Source organism: Cetorhinus maximus, chromosome 5 (genome assembly GCF_964194155.1).
Source record: "Cetorhinus maximus chromosome 5, sCetMax3.hap1.1, whole genome shotgun sequence".
In the NCBI taxonomy this organism is placed as follows: domain Eukaryota; kingdom Metazoa; phylum Chordata; class Chondrichthyes; order Lamniformes; family Cetorhinidae; genus Cetorhinus; species Cetorhinus maximus.
In genome coordinates, this window is record NC_135883.1 from 58,279,869 (window position 1) to 58,307,288 (window position 27,420).

General features: G+C 43.6%; 1 protein-coding gene and 1 long non-coding RNA gene across 4 annotated transcripts in view; one reads left to right on the forward strand and one right to left on the reverse strand.

The window, feature by feature from the left end:
- arhgef10 (Rho guanine nucleotide exchange factor (GEF) 10) overlaps positions 1-27,420 on the forward strand; it is a 340,903-nt gene that overhangs the window by 266,229 nt on the left and 47,254 nt on the right. For all 3 annotated transcript variants that reach the window (XM_078541897.1, XM_078541898.1, XM_078541899.1), the window contains one exon: positions 20,286-20,428. In XM_078541897.1, the coding sequence (XP_078398023.1) occupies positions 20,286-20,428 (143 nt within the window). The remainder of the gene's footprint in view (positions 1-20,285; positions 20,429-27,420) is intronic.
- LOC144680666 (uncharacterized) overlaps positions 1-27,420 on the reverse strand; it is a 475,346-nt gene that overhangs the window by 137,478 nt on the left and 310,448 nt on the right. The window lies entirely within an intron of this gene.

Sequence of the window (27,420 nt, forward strand, 5' to 3'; positions counted from 1 at the left end):
AATAGTGTCCTTGGTTCTGGGATGGTAGCAAATTGACTTGGTTTATGAATCTGCCCACTGACATCCTTAACTTGTCGGCAAAAGATTGCTCTCAACAGTGTGTCAGCCTTTGAAAGGGGACTTTTTTTTGGCAGCTTTCTTTCATTTGCTTTCGGAGCCTGATTCAATCACAATCTTCAGATAGAGGGAGCTTGTTTGATAGATTATTGGCTTGCAGAAGCAAAGTTACTTCTGAAGCCTTTTGACCTTCAGCCCACTATTGGCCCACCTTGACATGTCTCAGTTATAGATTGGATCTCCTGACTTAGATGGACAATTCACAGTATCCAAGTGATAGAATTGCTCTTTAAACGTTCCAGTTATAAGCGGTTACTTCATATTTAGCATTATCTGTCTTAAAGTACTTTATCCCCTTCTGCCAGGGGCATACTTGTATATACTGGCATTTTGGGATTCTTCTCCAAGGTCTCTAAGGGTCCACATTGCTGCTGCTTTTCTCTGTTGGGGCCAGTATGTGGAGAGTCCATGGCTGTGCTCCAAATTACGTGTCCACACGTTGGTCCTTAGAATCCTGCTGCTGATTTCTGTGCTGTTTGGGCACATCCATGTATTAAGGTAAAGGCTATATATAGAAAGAAGAAGAATGCTTGATTTTCTTCGGTAGACATGTACCAATGCTGTTCTTCAAATAAATCCATTTGCAAAGCTTGTTCTGTATACTCACTCGATTTTCTCCCAGACTCAAAAGGATTTGGAGTTACTGTTTTAAGATGTTATTTTTTAATGCTCCGACCATTACTTGGAGTTTCAATTTTGTATGCTTTGGACTGCAAACTAAGGATAAATCCACATATCAGATCTTTAATGCAGCAGCAGGAGAGAGGCAATCACGGCAATGCAAAATTTCATAAAATGGCAGAGCAGTGCCTCGGATATTTTTGCCTTGTGGTATTTTATATGGAGGTTATTTCAAAGTATGAGGTTGCTTTGGTCTATGGTAGACCCTCTAACAGAATTCAGAACGTTTTTATAATTTGAAATAAATGAAATTCTTGAGCATCTTAACATAAAGAAATAGTAGGAGATGTTTTATCAGACACTTAATTATACCTGATCTAATTAACAATGTTTTTATTTCTTGAAATCAATTTTTAAGTTGAATTAGGAATGGAAACCTAAGCTATGCTCGTAATTTCATATTAACTCAGTCAACCATGTCAGTGGCCAAACAATTGCTGACAGCTTGGTGGTAGTCTCAGTTTGAATCACTGACCTATTTGCCGCAGATTAATCTGCAGTCAGTAGAGACAAACAGTGACATGTAACCGCCCTTGGATATATTTGTCAGTGCTGAGATTAGGATGACACATGGAGGGCCATGAGTTGTTACTAGGAAAGAGCAGACTGCCACCCTGGCTCTGTTAATTTTTTTATTCTGTTCAGTACTAAAGAGGAGAAGGAGGGGTGTGGGGGGAGGGTGGGTCCGAGGAAGCCTTGCTTTCAGTGTAAGCATGTTGAATGCTTTCTCCTTTGTTTCAGGTCTGTACTTGATGCAGATATCAAAGAAATAATTTCAAATGATGATTTTGCCTCTGTGAAGCAGGGAAAAGAATTTTTTAAAACATATTTCCCAAGTGTAACAGAGCTCAAACTCGAGCTGGCTTTTTCTTTCTTTGCCATTGGAATTAAACATTAAAATTCGCAACAAAAATAAAAGTACCTGGAAAAACTCAGCAGGTCTGGCAGCATCTGCGGAGAGGAACACAGTTAACGTTTTGAGTCCGTATGACTCTTCAACAGAACCAATTAAAATTGGTTGATACAGGTTAATCACTGGTTTGTATGTTTCATAGACCTGTAATGATTTTAAATCAACCAAAATGTAAGGTTAACTTGTTTCATGCAACTTCAGTGTCAGGCATTTATTTGCTTGTAAAATCTCAGCCGTAGCTCCATTAGAAGCGTTCTTGCCTCCAAGATATGAGGTTCTGGGTTCAAGTCCAACTCCAGGGTTTCAGTACAAAAATCAAGGCTGGCACTTCAGTGCAGTACTGAGGGTGTGCTGCACTGTCGGGGGTGTCATCTTTCGGATGAGATGTTAAACTGAGGCCTCATCTGCCTGCTTAGATGGATGTAAAGACTCCATGGGACTATTTTGAAGAAGAGCAGTGGAGTTATGCCCAGTGTTGTGGCTAGTATTTATCCCTTAATCAACATCATAAAAACAGATTATTTGGTCATTATCACATTGTTGTTTGTGGGAATTTCCTCCGCACATATTGGTTTCAAAAAATACTTCATTGGCTATAAAGTGCTTTGAGATGCCCAGTGGTCATGAAAAGGACTACATAAATTTCAGTCTTTCATTGTTTTCCTTTATCTTTCTAAAAAAAAAATCTATGTTGAGTCTCCCTTGATAATTGTGAGTAAATCCTGAATTTGCTGTGCTCTTTGAAGAACCACGTTTAGCTTCTGTGTCCCTCGGTTACTTCTGATTGCTATCTAGTGAATTCCTGTAAATGTTAAGGGAGGACAATATCATCCACAGTTGTGATGGCTCCTTTGGTCTTATAGTCTGCCAGCTGTGATGGAATCCCTGGTTTCAAAGCTTGCATTTTATAAGATAGAATATAATGGAAAAGGGAAATTGGGAAAGGAAACTAACTTTTCCATTTCCTAAGGAAACTAAGATTGAAACTACGAGTGGAAACCAAAACTTCTGGGGACACAAACTAGTTGAAACGATATAAAAGGATTCGGAGCTCAGATGATGATCCCAGTGGTGCAGTACAGGCAGGTTGAAGAAAGTGGAGGCTAGATCAAGAAGCTGGGAATAGGCAAACACACAGTTGCTGCAGCTGTTCCTGTAACTTGGTGGATCTACTGCATCCAGACCGTTGTAAGCAGAGTTGAGGAGGTTTTGCAGATGTATGCCATTTTTGATGAAGACTATACTCATGGAACCTGAGTTGGTTGTCTCTGCTGTTGGCTGGGGATCTGGCTAAATCCTAGACGAAGAGGAGCTGAAATCCTTCATGAGAAAGACAGTTTTGAAGGACTTTGAGATCGATTACGTATATGTTGACTGGACTGCCAAGACGATTCGTAAGATCTGTCTTAGTTGTCTCTGCCATTAAATGTGTAATTTATAATTTATGATCAGCCACAATTCACTTGTCAGCTCATGTTTAACTTATGTTGATTCTGGGTTTTAGAGTATAGGTGGTTACCCAAGATAATATTTGGTGTTTGCTTTGTTTGACTCTTGTATCGTAAACCATTACTTTGTTTTAAAGCATGGAACCTTGTTCCTATGGTCTTATCGTCTGCCAGTTGTGATGGAATTCCTGGTTTCAAAGCTTACCTTTTATGAGATAGAATATAATGGAAAAGGGAAATTGGGAAAGGAAACTAACCTTTCCATTTTCTAAGGACACTAAGATTGAAACTACGATTGGAAACCAAAACTTCTGGGGAGACTGAAACTGGTTGAAACGATATAAAAGGACTCTGTTCTTTCAGTAAATAAGCAGGATTTCCAATTTCTTCCTTTTAAAAAAAAGAGTTACTGGTCTTGACTGAGATTGCAGCACTGTATACTGTCATACATGGAAAATGGGCACAGAGCCATGGATGGTTTGGAATAGTACCACAACTTGAGGCCTTATCTTCAGGAGCAGTGCACCAGAAGAAAACAGGAGGGAAACTTAAAAAAGAAACAGCTGGCCCCTTCATTCTACAGTTTCCATTTGCCACATGCAGGTTTTAGTTATTGATTTAGCTCCCTGCAGTTAAATGGGGTAATGGTCTTTTTTGAAAAATACCTGACTTTTCATGGCCAACCTTTATGTCTTAGACTTTTTTCAAGACATACTCTTTCACTTGTCTGCCACCTCTCTCATTGATTTGCTTTCAGATATCCTTTTGGCATTTTTATGCAGCTATTTTGGACATTCCAGTACATTGCAGATGAGAGGTTAATATTAGATGAGCAGCTTTTTCTGTGTAACTTAAGTTCCTTCAGGCTGAAGGGCAGACTGAAATTGGAAATAATGCAGCATCTCAACTGAATAGAACTTTGATTTAATTTTGGAGAAAGTGTGCCAGATTAGTTCTTTAGAGAGAACTTGTTTGTACATTTTAATATATTTTACAGCCAATTAACTACTTTTGAAATGTAGTCATGGTTGTTTTATAGGCAAAGTTAACAGCCAATTTAAGCGCTGCAAATTCCCAGCGCGATTAATGACCATTTCATGTTTTTTGATGGATCTGTTTGAGGGGTAAGTGCCTTCTGACTTGGAACTGATTGTGCTCCCACGGAGCCAAAGCTGTCATTTAATCAGGAGTCGTGGGGGAGAATTAAAAAGAATTTTAAATTTCTATTAAATTTATTAAAGTTTTCATTCTTCTTTGTGTTACTGTGCATTGTATGATGCTTACAGATACCTACATTAGGGATATTCTGTAGTTACATACCTTTTGGTGGCACTGAATATTGAGGGTCAGCAGGATTTATTTATTTATTTTAATGCACTCAGACTTAACATGAAGGGTGGTGTGGAATTTAATGCCCTCCCCCGAGGTGAGATTGGAGGCGGGAGGCATTTAATCAGGTGGGAAGGTGCTGGGTGGGGACCCTGTTTACTTCCTGCCTCTGCCCTGAGGAAGTCCATGGTGGGAAGACTCATGGAAGGCCTTCCCGCCCTACTGCCAATTGAGGCTCTTAGGTAGGCAGTTAATCAAGTGGGGAATTCTCCACGCGGGGAGCCCGAAAAGTAAAACCCTGTTGGGTTTGCACGCAAGCTCCAAGAGGGCGATCCCTCATTAGGAACTCAATGTCTGATCAAAGGAACCAGAGCACCCCTGACCTTGCTGGCTGATGACCCTCTTTCTCCACCCCACCCCACCATCCCCACCCTGCAACCTTCATCCTGCCCTCCCTCACCTGTGGAAACTGCTGTCATTCCCCTTGTCTACAAAAAGAAATCCCTGACAACTTGACTCAGTTGGTTTGAGCAGTGACCTTTATACTCAGAGTTGCTTTTCAGTTACACATTCTCTGGTAAAAGCAAAGAAGTGAGGATGCTGGAAATCCAAAACAAAAATAAAAATCCCTGGAAAAACTCAGCAGGTCTGGCAGCATCTGCGGAGAGGAATACAGTTAATGTTTCGAGTCCGTATGACTCTTCAACAGAACTAAGTAAAAATAGAAAAGAGATGAAATATAAGCTGGTTTAAGGGGTGGGGTGGGTGGGATAGGTAGAGCTGGATAGAGGGCCAGTGATAGGTGGAGATAACCAAAAGATGTCACAGACAAAAGGACAAACAGGTGTTGAAGGTGATTATATTATCTCTGGTGTTGTCAGCTTTTTGAGGCTGTGTCAGCTTTTTGACGTTCTTAGCTTTCCCCAGTTTTGTTGGTTGTCACTGCTTGAAATGATGGAAAATCGTCACAACAGGGAAACTGTGGTGTCATTTAAACCTGTTATATCTGCGTCAAAGTCATTCAGGCTGGCATCTTGAGTGTCATTTTGAGGGAGCACTACATTATTAGACGTGCCTTACACACCTCAGTAACTCAAGGCCCTTGTCTGCTTGTTTAGGCGAACACAGGAGCAGTGAGTTCTCTTAAGTAAACTGGCTAGCCTTCATCCCTCAAACCTTTTTTTTCCTCTAATTTGCTGTTTGTAGCACCAGGATGTATTGGTACAATTGCGCAGAAAATAAAAACAGTGACTATGGGCTGAATTTTTTGTTTGGTGGAGGGGGCGGAGTGGGAGTGGGTGCAGGTGGGCACAGACCCAAATGCCGCCCCCAATCGGGTCTGCACCGCCATTTTACGCAGGCGGGCCAATTAAGGCCCGCCCAGCGTAATGCCCGACTCCTGAGGATAGTGGGAGTGGGCGGGTGGTGGCGGGATTGCATTGTCTGCCGGGTCCAATGGCAGCCTGTTTATCAGAAGCGTTAGCAGCCTTTACAAGGCTGCTCACAATGTCAAGTGGAAGGGCTCACCAGAGGGCTTCTGATGAGCAGGTAAGTCCAGAGGGTAGGCCAGGGTCGGAGCAGGTGAGACTGGAAGGTTGGGCGGTGGGACAGGCCAGGCCGGGGAGCAGGGCGGGGGGGGGCCAGTGTGCCCCTCGTTTTTTGGATGACTGCCTTGCTGCCCTCCTCGAGAAGGTGGCAGCATGGCGGGAGGTGCTGGTTCCCCAGGATGGGAGGAGGAGCCCCCCCCCCACATGACGAAACATGCCTGGGTGGAGGTGGCGAGCTCCTGTGATGTGGTGCGGTGGACCTGGATCCAGTGTCGCAAGCACTTCAAGGACTTGTTGCGCTCTGGCAGGGTGAGTACCATGGTCATGTAACCCAGCAGGTCGGCTTAACCCCCTGTTGCCACCCCCCACCGCCCCCGCCCCTGCCCTCAAGTGTCAGTGTAGGGACTGCATTGAATCATTGACGGCATTTTTCCTTTGCTGGGTGGGCAAGCAGATACTACCCATGCTGAGGGGAGCCTGAGAGGGTGATGAAGAGATGTGTATTGCCCCCACAGCATGTGTTACACTGAGTCCCACATGATTGGTGTGGGGGCAGCCTGGAGGAGCTGCACCTAGGCGCTGTGTTTGAACTCCAGGACATGTCCAAGTCAGAGTGTTTTCATGCTGGGAGGGGAGCTTCAAGGTGGTGTGGCAACAAACTATCTGCTGCGCTCTGCGGTCCATGTGCTTGCGTCTCCTTTATATGGAAGGATACACCGTGTGGTGCCTAATGTGATGTAGGCAGCATGTGTCCAAGGGGGAGTGTGGGGGGGTGTGTAGCAGGCCTAGCATCTTTGTGTGTGTGTGTTTGGCAGCAGTGGGATGAGGAGGCTCCGGAGCCCTGATATGTCCCACTCTGGTTGGGGTGGGCCATGCGCGAAGAGAGTCCATGTGCAATTTTCACTAATCAATCCTCGTGTCTCATTTTCAGGGGAAGAATGCTCATAACGTGGCAGAGCTTGCAAGGATTGGCAGTGGCCAGGTGCAGATTGCCATTCTTAGCCACTTTGAGCAGGAGGCCCTGGATCTGGAGAGGCGCCATGCGCCAAGGTCCACTGGTGTCGGTGAGGCTCGGGTGCCACGGCCAGGTATTTATGCCCAACATTGAGGTCAGCATTGTTCTCCCAACAGCCATAGCAATGCTGAATGTTAATTGATTTAATTTTGCAACATGGCTTGACCATTGGAAGAATGAGTGCATAATGATCTGGGGGACAGGGATACACTTTGACTTTGTCTTCCTGTTAACTGACCCACCGTCCTTGTTGTTCCTTTCAGCAGCATCGCAGCAGGGCCGGGAGGAGGAGCAGCAGATGCCCCCTCTCACACCTGAGGGACCTGAAGTCTCATCAGCGTCATACCATTTTTGCGAGGCAGGCACCAGTGCAGATACTAGCACCTTGGTGGGAATACGAACATCGGCTAGTGTCCCGGGGCACAGTGGTGAGGGCACTTCACAATTGCTGGAGGAGCTGGCAGAGACCGAGAGTGCCCATGGCGCCAGCAGTCGGAGGACTGCAGGGGACCAGGCACATGCTCAATCGGTGCCTGATGATGTGCCTCTGGAGTCGTCCGCGACGCAGCAGGTGCAGGAAATGCAGCCGGGTGTGTGGGAGCGTCTGGGGTAGATACACGAGGCTATGCTTGGCTTGGTCTCCGTGGTGGAGGAGTCTACGTGAACGATCACCGAAACAATGAGCACATGTTTGAGTGCCAGGCGTCCTCCATGAAGAGAGTGGTGACTCTCGTGGAGAGCCTCCTCCAGGAGACCTGTCAGGGCTTCCTGGGGATGCGCTCTGACCAGCAAGCCCTCACATCGGCATTGACCTCAGCTGATCACTGCCAGTATGGGACATGATGTGGGCATCAACTTTCCAGCTCAATGCCCATCCATCCACAGTGAGCAGGGAGGTCCGAAGCAACCTCATGACGGCGCAGCAGCTGCCTGTCATCTCTGCGGGCTCCTCTCAGGACGCTCCGGATGAGGGTGGCAGCTCCTCCGCCCCTCTCCCAGTGACCGTATTATTCGATGAGGCTGCGACAACTGGGGAGATGCCAGCTGCGGAACAGGCAGCTCCCTCTCAGGCGGGGCCAGCACAGACTCCACGGGTCAGAGGACAACCGCCAAGGTCATCAAGGCCAACAGGACAGCAGAGTCAGCAGGCTGTCTCAGATGCCACTCTGAGCGATGGGGCAGCACCAAGACATAGCACCCAGAAACAAAAACATAAAGCACCTTAGACACACCACGGGTTTTTCACTGGTGCTTTTGTGTTGGCCCAAGATGAGGTCCTTTTGATTTGTTTTCTTGGCAACACTATTCTCTTTTTTTTGGAATATGTTGGTTTGCTTGACAGAATAAATTCAGATATGTCACCATGGCTGAGGGTGCCTCTTTTCTTCTGCATGTGTATGGTTTCCAAACCTGTAATGAGTGCTTGGTTGGATATTCAGCTTTATTAACAAGGCCATTAGTGACTGTTCCCAACCTGGCAGATTTTGCACTTATGTGTCGAGTATCGAGTCTACAGCCCAGACATGTCCTGGTGGTCCAGCTATGGTGTGCTAGCTGAAAGTTTGTTGGATTAAAGCCTCTCAGGTGTCTCTGCCTCCCTGGAGTATTCCTGGGTCAGCGTCTACCCCCTCAGCATTTCCCTGTGCGTGCTCATCCTCGGACTCACTGCTGGACTCAACTTGTGCTGCCACAGCCACTGCATCAACATCTTCATCGTCCACTGCATCCCCCCTTTCCAGCGCAAGATTGTGGAGAGCGCAGCACATTCATGGAGTGGAAGCCCTTCCTGTTGACGAAGGCACCGGGCTCACCTGCTGGTGCCTTGATGGCCACATGTGTACAGTCTATTGCACCCTGGACGTGGGGGAAGCCAGCAATTGCTGCAATGCCTCTGGCTCGCTGTGTCTGGCTGGCCTCGTGCCGGCGGTAGTGGATGAAGGTCAATGCACGCCTGAACAAAGCGTCTGTGACCTGCTTGATACAAGTGTGGACAGCTGATTGAGAGACTCCGCAAAGATCACTCACCGACCCCTGGAAGGAGCCAGAGGCATAGAAGTTGAGGGCAGCTGTGACCTTCAGAGCCACTGGTATGGGGTGTTCATTCACAGAGTTAGCGGAGATCTCAGGCCCTATCATCTGACCGATACAGTTGACTGTCTCCCTTGAGAGGCAGAGCATCCTTTGGCACTGCACCTCAGACATATTGAGGTATCTGCTTCGCCGCCTGTATACCCTGGCAGCAGGATAGTGGCGTCTTCTGCGGCCCCTTCCACCTTGGACTACCTCTTGGCTCTGCGCCCCTTGTGCCTGCGTCTGTCCTTCCAAAGGTGGCCCCCCTGGAGGCTGAATGTACACTCCTGGCCTCCTCCCACTTCTAGCCCTCCCTCCTCAGAGGAGCTGCCTCCAGTGGACAGTTCAGCTCCCATTCTCAGGCTAAGGGAAGGCTTCCTGAAACCTGCAGGCCCAGAAAAGATTCTTCACTGTAGAGTGCTGACCTGAAGGTTAAGAGTCCAGAAAAAGCAGCTGGTATGCATTTTGAAGTACTGCAGATCACACAGGCAAGTTTCAAAAACTTTCAGAAGTAAATGCTTGACTGTGCAGACGTGTGACCCCAGTGAGCCCTCTTATCCTGCCCGTGGATGAGGTTAATACAAATGTGTCCTACCCACCTGTGCTTTGCGCCTGTGCGCCGAGCCGAAGATCACACAGGCGCTGAAAAATCGGCGTCGATTGGCGCCTCAAGGGCCTTAACTGGTCTGTTAATTAATGGTGGGCACGCCCAGTGAAATATCGCAATGGTGTGCAGTAACAGTGGGATGCTCACTCGACATCACCGCACGTCATTTTACGCGTGGACGTGCGGAGCCTGCCTCCTAAGCCAAAGGGAAAATTCAGCCCTATGCTTCAAATGTAATTCATTGGTTAAGGTGCACTTCTAGGACAGCCTGTATATGTGAAAGTTTGATCTTGCTTTTAGAGGCAGGATTAGTTTCTAAAATGGCTTTGCTCTTCATAGCTAATTCAGGAGCACAACTGTGTATAAGGTTTGACCAATCTTTTATCTTCCATATAAACTAGGATTTGCTTGCAAGGACTTGAACCTAAAGGTTATACCCAGCATGTGACTAAGGGAGAATTGTCCACCCCAAAAGCATTGAGAGACTTTTGACTTAAGAATGTGGAAGCAACCTAGTACTGAATGTTCCACGTCTGGATGTACCCAGATCAGGTTCCAGATGGGTAACAAATGTTACTTTTCCAAATTACTGCTTATTGCTACTGGTATGTCCATGATGTATGTGTTCAAAATGGCAGCTAGATGATTCGGAATACCAGAATTTCGAGAAGAAACAAATCTTGTTTTTTTTTAAGGAACCATCTTAAAATTATGTAGAAAAATTCTTTATATAGATTGTGAGGGATATTTTAAGCTGAAAAGTATTTCCCTCTATCTCTGTTCCATTCTTAAATTGAAACTTTTGTACACATTGAGATTCAGCGTACATTTGAATCACATGACTAATTTGGATTGGAAGAATGTGTGTACAGTATCACAAGGTTCATTTCTTAAAAAGCTCCACTTAATAAGCAGGCCAACCATGGATTTGAAGGTCTTTTGCAGATTCTTGATTTATTATCTCTCACACCACACATATCATTTAGGTCTGCAACACCTTCTGTTGGCCTTTTAAAGAGCAGAAGTTGCTAATAATGTTTCACTATTGGGAATATCCCTAGGGGATCCGTTAAGGGCACGTAAAAGGAAACGCATTGTTATCAGTCAATTGATATAAATGATAAAACTCCAAAATTATGTGTCTGCAGTCGCTACACAGTCAGCCATGATAGGCCAATCATACGATATGATGAAATATACTGACTAGAATTTTATAAGATTGGATATATTTGAAAAGCTAAGATTATTTAAATTATTGTGCGATGCACAATAATTCTCTTCCACTGGAATCTAGGCAACTCTTCAAATCTGATTAGATGCAGTAATGTTTTGTACATTGTAGTGTTCTAGTTTCTAATTGAATGCACTATTCAGGGCTGGGCTTAGCATTGCCCAGAAAGGGTTGGGTTGTTTAATTATAGAAGACTAAATGCGATCATGGTTGAAACATGAAAATGTCATCTCTATTTGCATCTAATCCAAACACAAAGTACTGATATAATGATTGAAATAGGAGGCATTGCCCTGTGTTACTGAATCATAGTTCATTCACCACCCTATTGAGAGTGGTTTAAGCAGAGCCTTAAAAAGTGTTTCTTCCAATTATCTCAGAGTATTGGTTGTTAAATTCTTATAGCTCTTCCGTGATCATCTTGGCAATGAAGCCAAAAACAATTCAAAGGTACTTACAGCATTGTTGACAATTAGATAGAGCACTACCCTTGTGTATATTCTCAAACTCATTTATTTAATTTTAATACCTCCTGCCATGCCTTGTCTCAAAGGATCATTATTGCATCTTAAGCCTGGAAAAGAATTGTTTTTGTTTGAAGACAAGATTATTCTTTCACTTGTCTGACAGAAATCTTGCCAGATCAGATGGCTAATTCCATCAGAATTAATGGCAACCCCTGTCATTTTGTTGGGAGCGAAGAGTTAAGTTAAGGATTCAGAAAAGAAAATTAGTGGCCTATTTCAGCTGGTTCTGCTGAGAACAATGTGTGTAGTTTGGAAAAAGTTTAGATGTAGGACATAATTATATAGCTAACCATTTCTGCCAGCTGTTCTGTATAAAGCAGAATGTAAAGAGATTTAAAACCACACAACCCTTCAGTTCCTGTTGGGGTTGTACATCATGCAGTATGTGACATTATACCTCTAATTTGAAACTGGAATTTCAAATATGCTTTTCAGAATTGGAGGTATAGATTTGTTGAATTATGTTTGAAAAGTAAAGGTGGCCTAAAGTGCTTCATTTACAACTTACAGGAGCTTTACAGAAGCTAAGATATGAAGCAATTTGGACTTCAATTTGAAACTCCCCTGGAAATGCATCAAAGTCCATGAGTGGCTGATGAGCTTCAGAATGCAAGCATACGGAATGAATGCTCCTTGACTTTCAAAAAACCCCATTTTGTTTCCTCTTTGTAAAGATAGCTGGCCTAATGGTTTTCTACAACAATTACACTGTTACATTGTATTTACTCATCCCTATGGAAACATTTCTTTTGCTAGTCAGAGCAAGTCTGAATCAGACATAGTTCAGAAAGTTTGACTTGCAGTTTGGCACAAACAGTAAAAGACATTAACCTTGGTTTTCACCTTTCCTGGCACTGGTGCAAAGCTTTTTAGTTTTGTGCTAATTAAAGTGAGGAGAGAAAAATCTGAGGGCAAACTTAGGTCAGGAGGTCTTTTTTTAACTGTATTAGCAAAGGCAAGGAAATGGGTCACTTTCTCTGGCTCCAAACAATGTGCCACATCATGAAACATTGGAGAGAAAAATTGGGTGGTTGCTTGGGGGGTAGAGACAGTTGCGGGGAAGAAAGATGATTCTTATATAAATGATGAATATTTAATTTTCTAAACTGTTCAGAGAAAATGCAGAAAAGCAACAGTGGTAAAACACAAAATGAATATTTTTCAAAGGTATTACAAAGTATTTACAAACAGTTGCTTGGTGGCACAGAACTTAAAAACTGTTGCGTAGCGAGACATGTTGCCAAAGTTTTTCATCTCGTACTCATCACGACAAACACAGGCATGCCAAATTTCAAACGATCACAAGTTATTCTACAGGAGAAAAGGGTGTTGATTGTTTGGCAAGTTGACTCTTGCTGAGGGATTGCCTTGGAGAAAGCAATGGGAAACTATAGACTCCCCAAGTTCCCTGGTAATTGGAACAGGTCCCTGCATATGAATGTATGTCGCTTCTACCAAGCGTAAGTAAACCATGTTACAAGCTCGACTGATTATCTTAAATTGGTTGTTCGTGGAGCTATTAGTGCACTCAGGATTGTTCAGCAAGAGCTGCCCAATCATGGAATCACATCTAACAGTAGATGTTTTGTTTTGGGTTTTGCAAGTGTGTGCTGGTTGAGTACGGTCTGTACTCTGCCTATTGCGAATAACCGAAGGAACATGCTGTTTGATTCAATCAGCCAGTCAATGGGACGTATGGCCTACGCACCTGGCATTGCACTGACCCTGAAATATTAAAGTATTTACAGCACAAAAACAGGTGACTTGGCCCAACAGGTCTTTGTTGATGTTTATGTTTCACATGAGTTCCTCTCACCAATCTTCATCTGACCCTATCAACGTATCCTTCTAACCCTGTCAACATAATTTGGTGAGCTGCTTTAAAGGCATGCAACCCTCCCTATCTAATTTACCTCTGTGTGTTTCTCTCCCCAACTCACACCCACCCCCACCCCCCGACCCGGCAATACTTAAAGCTTGGGCATAAATCTCATAAATCTGTGGCAACTGAACTTAAAGACAGTTAACCTGAGAGATAATTAACACTTGCACTTTAGGCAAAGAGTTAATTGTAATGAATCATTGGAGTTGGTTATAATTCAAATAACCAGTATGGTTAAGTCCATTGTCTCCATAGACCTGAGCAGGTTTTGCAGCATTGTGAACTTTGCCTAACTTGTTCATGAAGGCAGGCAACCAACAAAAAAACTCTGCAAAATGTCTCTCCAATTTTATGGTAATCAATCCAGTGATGTAAACCAGACTACATTTAACCTTATTGATAATTCATCCTTTGCTTCATCTACGTAGGAAACTCTCCGGCCAGATATTTTGCACACACATCTTAGCAAATATGGCTGCCAAGCCCCGGATCTGGAAGCCCTGTCCCTGAACCCGGACTCCACCATTTTCAAGGGGTGGGGGTGGGGTGAGGTGAGGGAAATGAGGACAGGTTCTAATGTTCACATTTGTGGTTCATGGAGGCAACTGCACATGTGCAGCTGCTTCAGTCATACCAGAGTTTAGTGAGTGGGATGTCCAAAACATGACTTGTACATTTTAGGCCTGGTAGGAGAAGGTCTAAAGCTGCTGGAACTCTTTGGAGAGATTGTGTATCCTTTTGGAGAGGTAAGATCCTGTTACGGATATGGTCCCAGGACACTTTTGGGAGAGCTCAGGTGCCCTTTGGGAGAGATAAGGTGCCCTTTAGGGTTGTTAAAATTAGACATAAATGTGCATAAAAAGTGTATGAACTCATTGGAACTGTCACGAGAACTGTCAAGCTTTCAATGCACTTAAATGTCCTTCCCTTTAAACATTAGGAAAAATATGTGGGGAGGAAAAAAAATAGTGCTTGCTATTTCGCTCTATTTGTTGACGTAAGCCCGAGAGATGTCATTACAGGATTAGTGCTGCATGACCAATTTCACAACCTATCATTATCATAGGGGGTACCTGTCAGTTTGATTGACAGCTCCAAATTCTAATAAAATCTTTTTAGTGGAACTATGATTACAAATGGTTGTTTTCATAAGGGGTTAAAGGATGTTAAATGTAATGATTTTTCATCAATGAGAGTATTATTTTTGAAATAGTGAATTCATCAGTAGACACTTGAGAACTTTATTTAATCTTAGCATGGGTCCTAAGGGCTGCCCGTGCGGAATACTGGGTGAGTTGGCATGATAGATGTAAGGTCAAAGGATGCTGTATGGGGGCATGGTTGGCGTGGAGGATATGAGGGGGTGTGGGGCTGGGTGGGGGTCATGAGGTGGCATGATTTGGCATGGATGAGGCATAAAAGGAGGCACAGGTTAAGTGAGTGGGCAAAGATCTGGTAAATGGAGTATAATGTGGGAAATGTGAAACTTTCCATTTTGGCAGGAAGAATAAAAAAAGCATATTATCTAAATGGTGAGAGATTGCAGAGCTCTGAGAATCAGAGGGATCTGAGTGTCCTAGTGCATAAATAACAAAGGCTAGTATGCAGATACAGCAAGTAATTAGGAAAGCTAATAAAATGTTTTTGTTTATTGCGAGGAGAATTGAATATAAAAGTAGGGAGGTTATCTTTCAGTTGTACAACGTACTGGTAAGACCACATCTGGAGTACTGTGTACAGTATTGGTCTCTTTATTTAAGGATGTAAATGCATTAGAAGCAGTTCAGAGAAGGTTTACTAAACTAATACCAGGAATGGGCAGGTTGTCTTATGAGGAAAGATTGGAAAGGCTAGGCTTACATGTTCTGGAGTTTAGAAGAGTAAGTGGCGACTTGATTGAAACATATAAGACCCTGAGGGGACTTGACTGGAAAGAATGTTTCCTCTTGTGGGAGAATCTAGAACTAGGGGCCACTGTTTGGTTGGCTGTGGACTCTGATAGAGGCATTGCAATGGAGAATGCACCAGTGATGGTGACTGACAGTTAACTGCCAAGCATTGTTTGAAATTTAAGCAAGGCAGCTTGACCCTGATTGATCAAGCAATTGCCTTGAGGAACGAGTCAGCGAACGGCTGTCGCTTATTTTGCTCAGCTGAAACAGGCGCAATGTGTGTACGTGTTCTTTCTGTCAGCCAAGAATAGGGCCCTGTGTATTAATATATGTAGCTTTCAGTACACACAAATGCGCTACACTGCGAGCCCGACTGATGTCCTTAAATTGGTTGTCAGCGCAAATCTTAGCACACTGAGGATTATTTAACAAATGTTGTCCAATTGCGGAACCACATCTAAAGTTGGACACTGTGTTTTGAGTTTTGTAAGCATCGGCTGGTTGGGTACGGCCTGTACCTTGCCCATTGTGCACAGCAGCTGGGACATGCTGTTTGCTATGACCCGCCAGTCTTTGGGACATACGGTCTGCATACCTAGCATCACATTGGCACTGAAATTCATATACCACATTACTCATTTGTGTGATAAGACAGAATGTCTTTTTGGCTTAACAGCAGCATCCTGTTAGTGGCAAATACCACTCATGTTGCTGCTGCTGCAGTGTGAAACAGCTAGCTTCACCTGTTGCTCAAATTTTTGAGATTCCTTTCCCTTCCTGGGTAATCTGAGGTAGACTGGGCACTTTTCAGGGCCAAAAATGACGGCTTTGGGCCCATTCATGAGTTTGCGTGATATACAGTGTGAAATGATCTGATCAGGGTAGCCATTATCCTGCAGGATGCCTTTCATGCGCCCTATTTCAGCATCAAGCTTTCATGGTGAACAAATGGCTTGGGACCTATTTACGAGATTGTCAATAAGAACAATCTCATAGTGCATTGAACTGTAAGAATCCCAACATATATTGACCAGTGAAGGTAGGCTTGAGGTAGACTGTGGTAGAGAACCCCCTGGCAGATTTCTGTGCAGCTTCTCCACAAAACTAAAGCCCCTCATCCCTGTAGCTATTCTCATAATTCTTTCCTGCACCTTAAAGAACTAAACTTGAAAGAGTTTATTGTATTCAACCATAAATCCCAATTCCAAAATTCAATGTGCTGTCCCCAATTAATCTACTAGCACCATCCATCATTTCCACTATTTTCTCATTTAACAGTTCTATTGCAGAACTGTTCAGGAAGCTGTTCTGCCTTCCTGGCTGCAGCTTTGAGTAGGAAACTGTCTATTGATAATGTCAGGCGGTTTCTAAAACATAAATTCACATTGAAACAAGCTGTTGGTTTAAAACCATTGACTGCAATTTTTGCTTGGTGTGATTTGAAGTAGGTGCTGTACAAACCAATTGAGCAAAATAATTTTGCTGAACTGGAACAGGAGTTCCAAATATATGACTGCCTTGGATGGATAGGATTTATGGCAAGCACCATTACTGATGGCGCTACAGCTGCCTTATTCACTTTACTGTGACCTCAGTCTGCAGTCAGCCACAAGGTAAATGTTTGAGGTACGGTAGTATAGTGGTTATTGCTACTGGACTAGTAATTCAGAGGCCTGGACTTCCCATCCGGAGAGCACAAGTTCAAAACCTACCATGGCTAATGGAGAATTTTGGATTCAGTTTTTTTTTTAAAGAAATCTGAAAATAAACAACTGGCATCAGTAAAACGGAAACTTAGCATCCTTACCCACTCTGGCCTATATGTGACTCCATTCCCACCCCAATTTCATTGACACTTTCTTGTTTCCTGAAGTGATTTAGCAAGCCACTCCATTCAGAACCTCAAATGATGATCCCAGATCACAGAAATTCCGGTGATCATGCTTCACATGGAAGTACATGCACACTGTTTCTGGAAATGCTGGCAGAAGCTCATTTTCTGTTGCTGCTCCAGAATAGTCCTCTTCTACTTCCCATAACTTACACAATTTATATGTATTTCATTGTGGTTTGAAATCTAAGCACGTAGAAGTCACCATATTTGTGGTTTACAATTGGATTGGAAAAAATTATGCAATTCTGACAAATGTCTGTGCTGCTGTTCAGCACTGTAACCCCTTCAACTGACTCTACATGGAGAGAATAATCTGATAGCACAAACAAAATCCTAATGGTACAAAATCTAAACAGAAGCTGATAAACTAGCTTTAACCCAAATAAAATAATTCACCTGCATACTCCACTGTCAATAATATAGGTAAAAGCAAAATACTGCGGATGCTGGAAATCTAGAACAAAAACAAAAATACCTGGAAAAACTCAGCAGGTCTGACAGCATCTGTGGAGAGGGATACAGTTGACGTTTCGAGTCCATATGACCCTTCATCAGAACTAAGACATGTAGAAATGAGATGAAATATAAGCTGGTAGAAGGGGGTGGGACAGGAGCGCTCGATAGGGGGCCAGTGATAGGTGGAGGCCAAGCAGAGACTGCCAAAGATGTCATAGTCAAAAGGACAAAGGGGTGTTGACGGTGATGATATTATCTAAAGAATGTGCTAATGGGGACATTAAGGGAAGCAAGTAGGACAAGCTAGTGGCAGATGGCCCTAGTGCGGGTGGGGTGGGGGGAAGGGATCGAAATGGGCTAAAAGGTGGAGATTAAAAAATAGATCGAAATAAATTTAAAAATAGGAGGGAAAAGAAAAAATATAGTTGTAAAAAAATGATAAATTATTGGAAAAGGGGGGATCGGAAAGGGGATGGGGATGGAGGAGAGAGGACGGACATGTGGGTATGAGAGCAGGGTGGAGTGTTGAAATGGCAAGCGACAGGGAGGTCTGGGTCATGCTTGCGGACAGACTGAAGGTGTTCTGCAAAGCGGTCACCCAGTCTGTGTTTGGTCTCTAGAGATGTCCCACATGTCCATCCTTGGCCTGCTGCAATGTTCCAGTGAAGCTCAACGCAAACTGGAGGAACAGCACCTCATCTTCCGACTAGTCATTTTACAGTCTTCCGGACTTAATATTGAGTTCAACAATTTCAGATCATGAACTCTCTCCTCCATCCCCACCCCCTTTCCGATCCCCCTTTTTCCAATAATTTATAATTTTTTTACAACTATATTTTTTTCTTTTCCCTCCTATTTTTAAATTTATTTCGATCTATTGTTTCATCTCCACATTTTAGCCCATTTCGATCCCTTCCCCCCACCCCACCCGCACTAGGGCCATCTGCCACTAGCTTGTCCTGCTTGCTTCCCTTAATGTTCCCATTAGCACATCCTTTAGATAATATCACCACCGTCAACACCCCTTTGTCCTTTTGTCTATGACATCTTTGGCAGTCTCTTCTTGGCCTCCACCTATCACTGGCCCCATATCGAGCTCTCCTGTCCCACCCCCTTCTACCAGCTTATATTTCATCTCATTTCTATATGTCTTAGTTCTGATGAAGGGTCATACGGACTCGAAACGTCAACTGTATCCCTCTCCGCAGATGCTGTCAGACCTGCTGAGTTTTTCCAGGTATTTTTGTCAATAATATAGGGTTTGATTCACAAAAGAAGCAGTTTTTAAATGTAGATATTGTGAGTCTTTCCATAGTTTTTAAAGCTTCTCTCAAGATTGGCAACTGAGTGTGTTACAAATCTGAAGTTTGTAAGATTATGTTTTGGGACTCCATCTTTAATTTAGGGTAAAATGGAGGAATGAAGGGGATCACGTGATTTGTTCTGCTCAATAACGAGCTTGGCTGGCTTGGTTGTTAAAAGGTTAAAGGAGGGCCTGGGTTGTTTTACTGGAAAGAAGGCGAAAGATGTTCACACCAATAAGCAATGACCGGAGCAGCTGTGCTGACAGTGGATAGACTGTTAGTTTCCAAGTTCCAGTGAGGTGTTGGGTATGTCAGGTTTTGTAAACGGTTATACTTTTAACGGTCTATTTAATTACAATGGAGTTGGGGGTCTAGAGGATAGCTAATTAGCATTTCTGCTTGGATACAAGGCCCATGTGATTCATGTTTCCATGGCGATGGGCTTTGAGAAGGGAGGAATCCATAGGAAGCCATGATAGGACCAGGTTGCAGGTTTTCCTAAAAATGTCACAACCTCACAGGCATGGTCAGTCTGCAAGAATCTGAGAGAGATGGAGGCAACAAATTTCTATTATTCACCATGCAGAATATGGGTGGGAACCCAGATTGAAGAAACCAATATTGAGAGGTCTAAACAAGGCTGAAAGATTTGCCTAGATTTGACTAGAGGGAAGAATCTCCAATTCGTCCCTCATCATGAAAGTCAGTTCTGTGATTAGGAGTTTCCTGGCTGGGAAAGGAAAAGAAAAGAAACAAGCCCTTGGGAGTTAAGAATCACCTAAGACTGCTTCCTGGTAAATGAAGTGTCCACATAAAAGACAGAGTAAACTGGAGGGGGAGTTCTCGGTCATTTTAAAAGTTAATGCAAAACTTTTCTGCAGTTTAGAATATAAGTTGCCTACTGAAGTAGTGTTTAGTCAATGTTGCTTTTAGTTTGTTACAGTAACAGCCTTTGAACTTGAATCTTGTGTGATCCTTTCAGTCAGTCACCGGAAGTTCGAATTTCTTTTTAAAAGGTCATCGGTTTCTCAGTGATCGCAGCTGTTAGTGAATTATTTTAGTTTTAAAGGTAGCTTATAGAAAAGTTAAAAGCATTCTGTTTCTAATACTAATGTGATAAACAACATTATTCTAACGTAAGGAAGAAGATTTAAAATGAAAATGGTATTCAAATTGACCGCAATGAAGAAGTTAGCACTGAAAAGGACTCTAGAAAATTTCACAAAATGCTGTTCTATTGTGTCTTAGTCCAGGAAGTCTCAAACAAAAAAAAAATTATATCCAAAATAAACTTTGCTGCTCTGAACTGAACCATTTTTAATGTGAATGTAGAAACTTTTTAAGTTACTTGCTCTTAATTCCTTTGTTGAAGGTGGATCTTGGAATGCTAATTCACCAAAAGTGCTGAAGCTTAGTGACCTGCCAGTGAAAATCATCCTTGTCATGGAAGACACGCTCTGGACTGCTTCTGGTGGACAGATTTTCATCATCAGCACCAAGACGCACACTGTGGAGGTAGTTGGGAAACTTTCTAATCAAATTTTATGAAAGGTTTTGCTCAGTTGTGACGCTAAGTTCCCACAAACAGTTGCAACCCAGTGCGGCTGGAGGCCCGCTTCTTGAAGTCCCTCCCCCAGGCTATCTCCAATTTTGCAGGAGTCAGGGCCAGAGTTTTACAGCTGATATGACACTGGCATAACTACAGTATATGCACCCCTGCAGATTTTTAGGGCTCAGATGTTTTCCTTTTGAAGGATGGAGGAAGTTGGAAGCTTTCACCCCATCTGGCAATTTAGGTGTGTAAAAGATCAGCTGTTCATAAATGAAGTCAGAAAATTGTGTTGTTGGGTTTTCTTATGTTTTTAGTGGGATGGAAAGGTAAGAATCAAACAACTGGTTATCTAATTCTATTGACATTAAGCACACAGTTTCACAGATAATGTGCCATACGACATTATCTGGACAACACAACTTGGTAATCAAAACCTAGCTCTGGTAGAATGGATTTACCAAATCTTTGAATGTCTCTTGTGGTTTCCTGCAACTCTCTATGAGGCTACCTGACTTTATATACTTTTTTTCCATTTGTCTGTTACTGGGTAGAATAATTTGCTGTTTCCTCTCAATTCCCATGGTTCAGCTGTTTCATCCTGTACCTAGTTTATCTCTCATTGTCCTTGGAAAGTACGGTAAGCTACAAACAGTCTTTCTCGAGCTTGGAGCAGTACCAAGATCCAGCATGAACTTTAATTCTGGTCAAGTTCCTATAGTCCTCTCTCCATTATTGTTCCAATACAATGGATCCATTCCTAGGTAGGTCATTGAATTAGCCTGCCTGTATTTTGGTTTTGTTTGTATGGGCTGTACATGAGTTACCCTTTATTTGGTGTTTATACTTCTGTGTTGTTAAGTTCTTTTACCACATTCACCCAGCTCATCCAGTGCTTGCTCAGTGCAGTCAGGAACTGAAATGGAAATCTGTGTTTCTGTGTCCTTCGAGGCAATAGGAACTGTAAAGCAACAGGGACAATGAAAACTCCCTGGGCAGAGATATCAAAGCATGTGAATTTTCTAATGTACAGGCTGCAGTTTTAGGGAGAACTAAAATTACCTATAGGCAGCCAAAAGCTGTTTTCAGTTTTATGTTTTTTTCCCATTAATGAAATTGGATACTAACACCTCCTCACACTTCTGTCACTATATCATTATAGAATGATACAGCTCAGAAAGAGGCCACTCGACCCATCATGCTTGGTCTTTGATAATCCCATTCCTGTCTTTCCCCATAGCCCTCCAACTGTTTCCCCTTCAAGTATTTATCCAAACTCCTTTTGAAAGTTACCTGTTTCCAATACCCTTTCAAGCGTACATTCCAAACGATGATGACTGGCTGCGTAATGTTTTTCCCACATGTTGCCTTTGGCTCGTTTGCCACTTAGCTTAATCTGTGCCCTCTGTTTACCGATCCTTTTACACTGGAAACAGTTTCCCCTTAATATAACAAAATTAAACACTTCTATTAAATCCCATTTTAACTTTCTGAAGGGCAATTAGAGATGGGGATAAAATCTTGCCCTTGCCAATGACAATCTCATCCCATGGACAAATAAAAAAAAATCTCTCCACATAACTGAGGTTGCTGTTGTGTCATGGAAAGGTTGTAAGCAGCAACATAAGGTGGGATTCTGGCCTCTCCAGCCGTTTGCCTTGGAGTGAGTTGGCAAAAGTAACTCTCATACAGAATTTTATTTCAATGAAGAATTGTAATCTTCATTGTTGCAAACATACAGCCAGTGACAGACAGGTAAAGACTCTCTGGTCCAACAGAATTGTGATAACTTGTGAATCAACATGCATTGCACTGCACTTAGCCAAATTAACCGTCATTTGCCAATCAATAGCCCATTCTTGCGTCTTATTAAGATCCAGCTAATGCAATGGAGCATCATCTACAGTCCCAACACTTGTATTAAGCTTCATATCATACACAATCCAATCATTGATAAAATAGTAGAGACCAACAATCCCAATGCTGATCCCTGCTGGACACCAGTGTGACCAGTTGAATCCACTCATAACTACTTTTTTGCCTACTTCCTGGCAGCCAGTTCTTAATGCAGCTCAGTATATTACCACTAGTTCCAGAGGCTTCGACCTTGCAGAGAAGCTCCTTGTTTGACACTTTATGAAAAGGTTTTTGGAAGTCTAAATAGACAACATCTATTAGGCCTTCCTCATTCAGCAGGTTCATTACTTCTTCAAGAAATGCAATGAGATTTGTTTTAAGACATGACCTTTTAACGAAGTCATGTTGGGATCTGCTAATGTGTCCCTTTCTACCCAAAGCAATTATATTGCAAGCCTAATTATATCCCCCAAGCATCTTTCACACTAATGGCAAAAACTAATGGGCTTATAGTTAACTCAGGTTTGCCTTGTCACCCTTTTTAAAGATGAGGTTATGAGAGATTTTTGAACATGGTTGAACAGGGGACAAAAGTTGGGCCCAAGAATTGAATGCTGGAGTACGAAGATGGTGATGGCTTCATTGTGAAGGTGTTTTTCTTTTTGAGGTAATCATTTATTATTTGTTGGTTCAGGTGAAATGATTTTTATTCAGGGGGCGTTAGTAGTAGTGGATCGGTCCAGGTGGAGGATGGATTCCTGGTGATGGGTTAGGAAAGTACTTGCAGCTCAGGAGAACGTATGTCGAGGAAGAGACAGGAAGTCGCCTCTGAAGTTTCTGCCTCAGAATCTTGATGCTTCACTCTCATACACTTAGCAGGGTTATCTTCTTGCGCTTCCTCCACTGGACTTCTTTCTGTGGCCGCATTACGGAGGCGCGGCAGACAGCAATGATATAGTAGACCTCAGCTGGAGAGTGATGCAGTGCAACCTTGGAGCAGCCATGGCAGCAGAACTGTTGCTTTAGGAACCTGACTGTGGCTGGGATTTTGTTCTTGCAATAGCGCTTCCCCCACCAGTTGGAGAACTGGTGGGAACCCCATGTGGCTTCCATGGGGGAGGCCTGATGTGCTTAAAGTGCTCATTGAGCACTTAACTAGCCAGCGTTGGGTCTCCCATGGCATTTAGGACCTGGGGGATGGAGATCCCAACCACTTAGAGCTGCCGGCCAATCAAAGGCCAGCAGCTCTCCATTGCCAGCAATGCCACTGGGATCAGTGACTGCTGCCAGTAATACTCCCAAGGATTGCCACAGGTGAGTGGGGACAGGATGGGGATTACAGGGAAGTAGTCGCCATAGGGTGGCAGACAGAGGGATTTAAGGGCAAGGGGATGGCTTTCAGCAGCCCCACCTCCCCTTCCCAATGTTGGGTCCTACAATTGGGCACTGAGTGGAATGAGGGACTCCCCCAACCCCCCACCATCATGCTCCTTCCGGCAGACTCCACTGAACTCTGCCCTGTGTACTCAAAGATGGTCCTGGTTGTAGAACGAGCCTCATTGGGACAATGTTCAGCTGCTGTATTCGTATTCCAAAGGTTGGCATCAGCTAGCATGTGAGGAGGTATGCTTTACCTGCCAGAAGTCACCCCTTCACATTCGGGTGATCCACAAAGATACCAGGAATAGTGGAGTACCTCCTGATAAATGAATGAAGTGCTGCCCTGGAAGCTTTGGGAGGAGTAGGGGGCAGAAGAGGAGCTGACGATCTGCCTGTTACCCGTGGCTTTAAAACTAATGAGATCTGGTAGTCTCTGAAAATGGCACATTTCTGATATTATCGTGGTAATCAACACCTTCCATAGTGCTACAATACTTATAGAACTCCTCCAAATGTGTATGTAGTTGGATTAAAGTCTTAATAATCTGCATGTGAAAAACAAAATGTATTCACTTGATTGAGCTGTGCTCTATTGCTATGTACAATTTCATTCCCAACACATTTTTAGCAGTAGAGTAATATCCCAAAAATTAAAATTCGTGGTTTTGTTTACAATTTAGGGTGTTAAACGCTGTAACTCATGTTGAGGTGGCTCCTTTTTTTAAAAATTAAATGTAATGCTGTGTATACTATAACATCAATATATGCTCTGAATACAAAAAAACATTGTGAGAGTGGAAATTGCAGAGGTATTGACCATCATTTTCCAGTCTTCCTTAGACTCAGGGTGCTACCAGAGGACTGGAGAATTGCAAATGTTACACCCTTGTTTAAAAAGGCTGCAAAGATAACCCAGCAACTACAGGCTGGCCAGTTTGGTGGTGGGGAAGCTTCCGGAAATGATAATTCGGGACGAATTTAATCATCACTTGGACAAATATGGGTTAATTAATGAAAGCCCACATGGATTTATTAAGGGAAAATTGTGTTTAAATAATTTGCTTGATTTTTTGTTGAGGTGACAGCGCAGGTTGATGAGGGCAATACTGTTCATGTGGTGTACATGCACTTCCAAAAGGCATTTGATAAAGTGCCACACCACAACTTGTGAGCAAAGTAGAGCTCATTGGGAAAAAAAGGACAGTAGCAAAATAGATACAAAATTAGCTGTATGATAGGAAACAGAGTAGTGGTGAAAGGTTGTTTTTCAGACTGGAGGAAGGTTTGTAGTGGAATTCCCCAGGGATGTTAGGACACCTGTTCCTGATATATATAAATGACTTTGGTGTACAGGCGCAATTTCAAAATGTGTGGATGATATGAACCTTGGAAGTATTGTGAACCATGAGAAGGATTGTGTAGAACTTCAAAAGGACATAGACAGGTTGGTGTCACGGGCAGACAAGTGGCAGATGAAATTTAATGCAGAGAAGTGTTAAATGATTCATTTTGGTAGGAAGAATGAGAGAGACAATATAAAATGAAGGCTACGATTCTAAAATGGGATGCAGGAGCAGAGGGACCTGAGTGTATTGGTGCATAAATCATCAAAGGTGGCAGGAAGCTGGAGAAAGCGACTATTAAGACGTACGGCATCCTGGGCTTTATCAAAAAGATGCATAGAGTAGAAGTTACGTTAACCTGTATAAAATACTGGTTCAGCTTCACCTGAAGTACTGCGTCCAGTTCTAGACACCACACTTTAGGATGGATGTGAAGGCATTAGAGAGGGCGCAGAAAAGGTTCATGAGAATGGTTCCAGGGATGAAGAACTTCAGTTACGGAGATAGATTGAAGGAGTTGGGACTGTTCTCCTTGGAGAAGAGAAGGTTGAGAGGAGATTTGATGGTGCTCAAAATCATGAAAGGTCTGGACAGAGTAGATAGGGACAAACTGTTCCCATTGGTGGAAGGATCAAGAGCTAGAGGGCACAGATTTAGGGTAATTGGCAAAATAAGCAATGGCGACATGAAGAAAAACTTTCACACAGTGAGTGTTTAGGATCTGGAATGTGCTGCCAGAGAGTCTGGTAGAGACAGATTTAATGGAGGCCTTCAAAAGGGAATTGGATCGTTATCCGGGAAAGAAACATTTTCAGGGCTATGGGGAAAAGGCGGGGTTGGGGGGCTGGTGCGGTGGCACTGGTGAATTACTCCTTCAGAGGGTCAGCACAAACACAACTGGTCGAATAGCCTCCTTCTGTGCTGTAACCATTCTATAATTCTATGGGTTCTTTATGCTGCAGGGTGTAAGTGGACTTGGACTGAGGAAATTTTAAGAATTGATGGACGTGGCATAATGAGAGCTGTAGAATTATAGATATAATTATACATGGAGACTGTTGTTAAGAGGGACAGAAGGGCAAGAGGGATGAGGATTGAAAACATAGAGGGGCAACATCCCAGCATGAATATGTGGGATGCCTGCCCAGGACCTCTGGCCCAACCCACAAAAGTAGCCTGGACACTCAGATGGGCTCCACCTTGGCCACTGGATCAGCCACTGGATGCGCCATTGCACTTGTGCTCCAGTAGGCTGGGGGCACTGAAATTCTTATCCTGGGAGTCCTGTATCTCGCCACACACTCTCCTATATCATTGCCTGTAATTTGGGGATGCATGGAGGCTCGGTCCCTCACAAGGCTACTGTGAAGACTAAGACCTTGCGTATCTGAATGTTAATTCAGGCACCACCTGTAACCTATCAGAAATACAATGGTTGTGCTCCCAAAGGTCTGCAAATTTTTGGTTTTGCGCTAAGCCTCCCCAGCCCTGGTCTTCTCTCTCCCCCTCAGCTCTGGCATCTGTGGTCAAAGCCCTTACCTGGTACTGAGGTTATGCCAAGAATTAGGGAGATAGTGGAATAGTGGTAATGTCACTGGACTGGTAACCCAGAGGCTTGGGCTAAACTTCTGGGGACATGGGTTCAAATCCCACCTTGGCAGCTGATAGACCTTGTATTCAATTAATAAATCTGGAATATAAAGTTGGTCTCAGTGATGGTAACCATGACAACTACTATTAATTATTGTAAAAACCCACCTGGTTCACTAATGTCTTTTGGGAAAGGAAATCTGCCATCCTTGTCCAGTCCGGCCTACACATGACACCAGACCCACTGCAAAGTGGTTGACTCTTAACTGCCCCCCCCCCTGAAATAGCCTAGCAAAGCCAACTAGTTCAAAGAAAATTAGGGATGGGCAACAAAAGCTGGCCTTGTCAGTGACACCCACATCCCTTGAAAAAATAAAAAAAATGTGCCCCAGTGTCTTAACCCAATTTCCACTTCCACCTGGCAGCACTGACCTCAGTCCTGCCAATTTCAGGCTGATCCCCCAGGGAGTGCGCTTCACTCCCATCCGCACCCCTGCCCCCATTCTGCATGTTCACCATGGTGAAAACTGCACGAGGCCTGCACCTTTGAGGAGGAATGTCAGAAGCCTGACTTCAGCCATTGGGCGGAATTTTCCGTGCCCACTGGCGTCAGGTGGGTTCAGTGGTGTGAGCGGACAATAGGGCGAGATGGCCAAATATTGGCTTCACGGCGTTGTGAAACCAATTTGCGATCGTCGGCTTGGCCCATTGATAGTGGGCTGCGTTTCCCACCATCGGACGTCAGGAACCAGCCTACTGGAGTCGTCGTCGTACCCTCCCCCCACCCC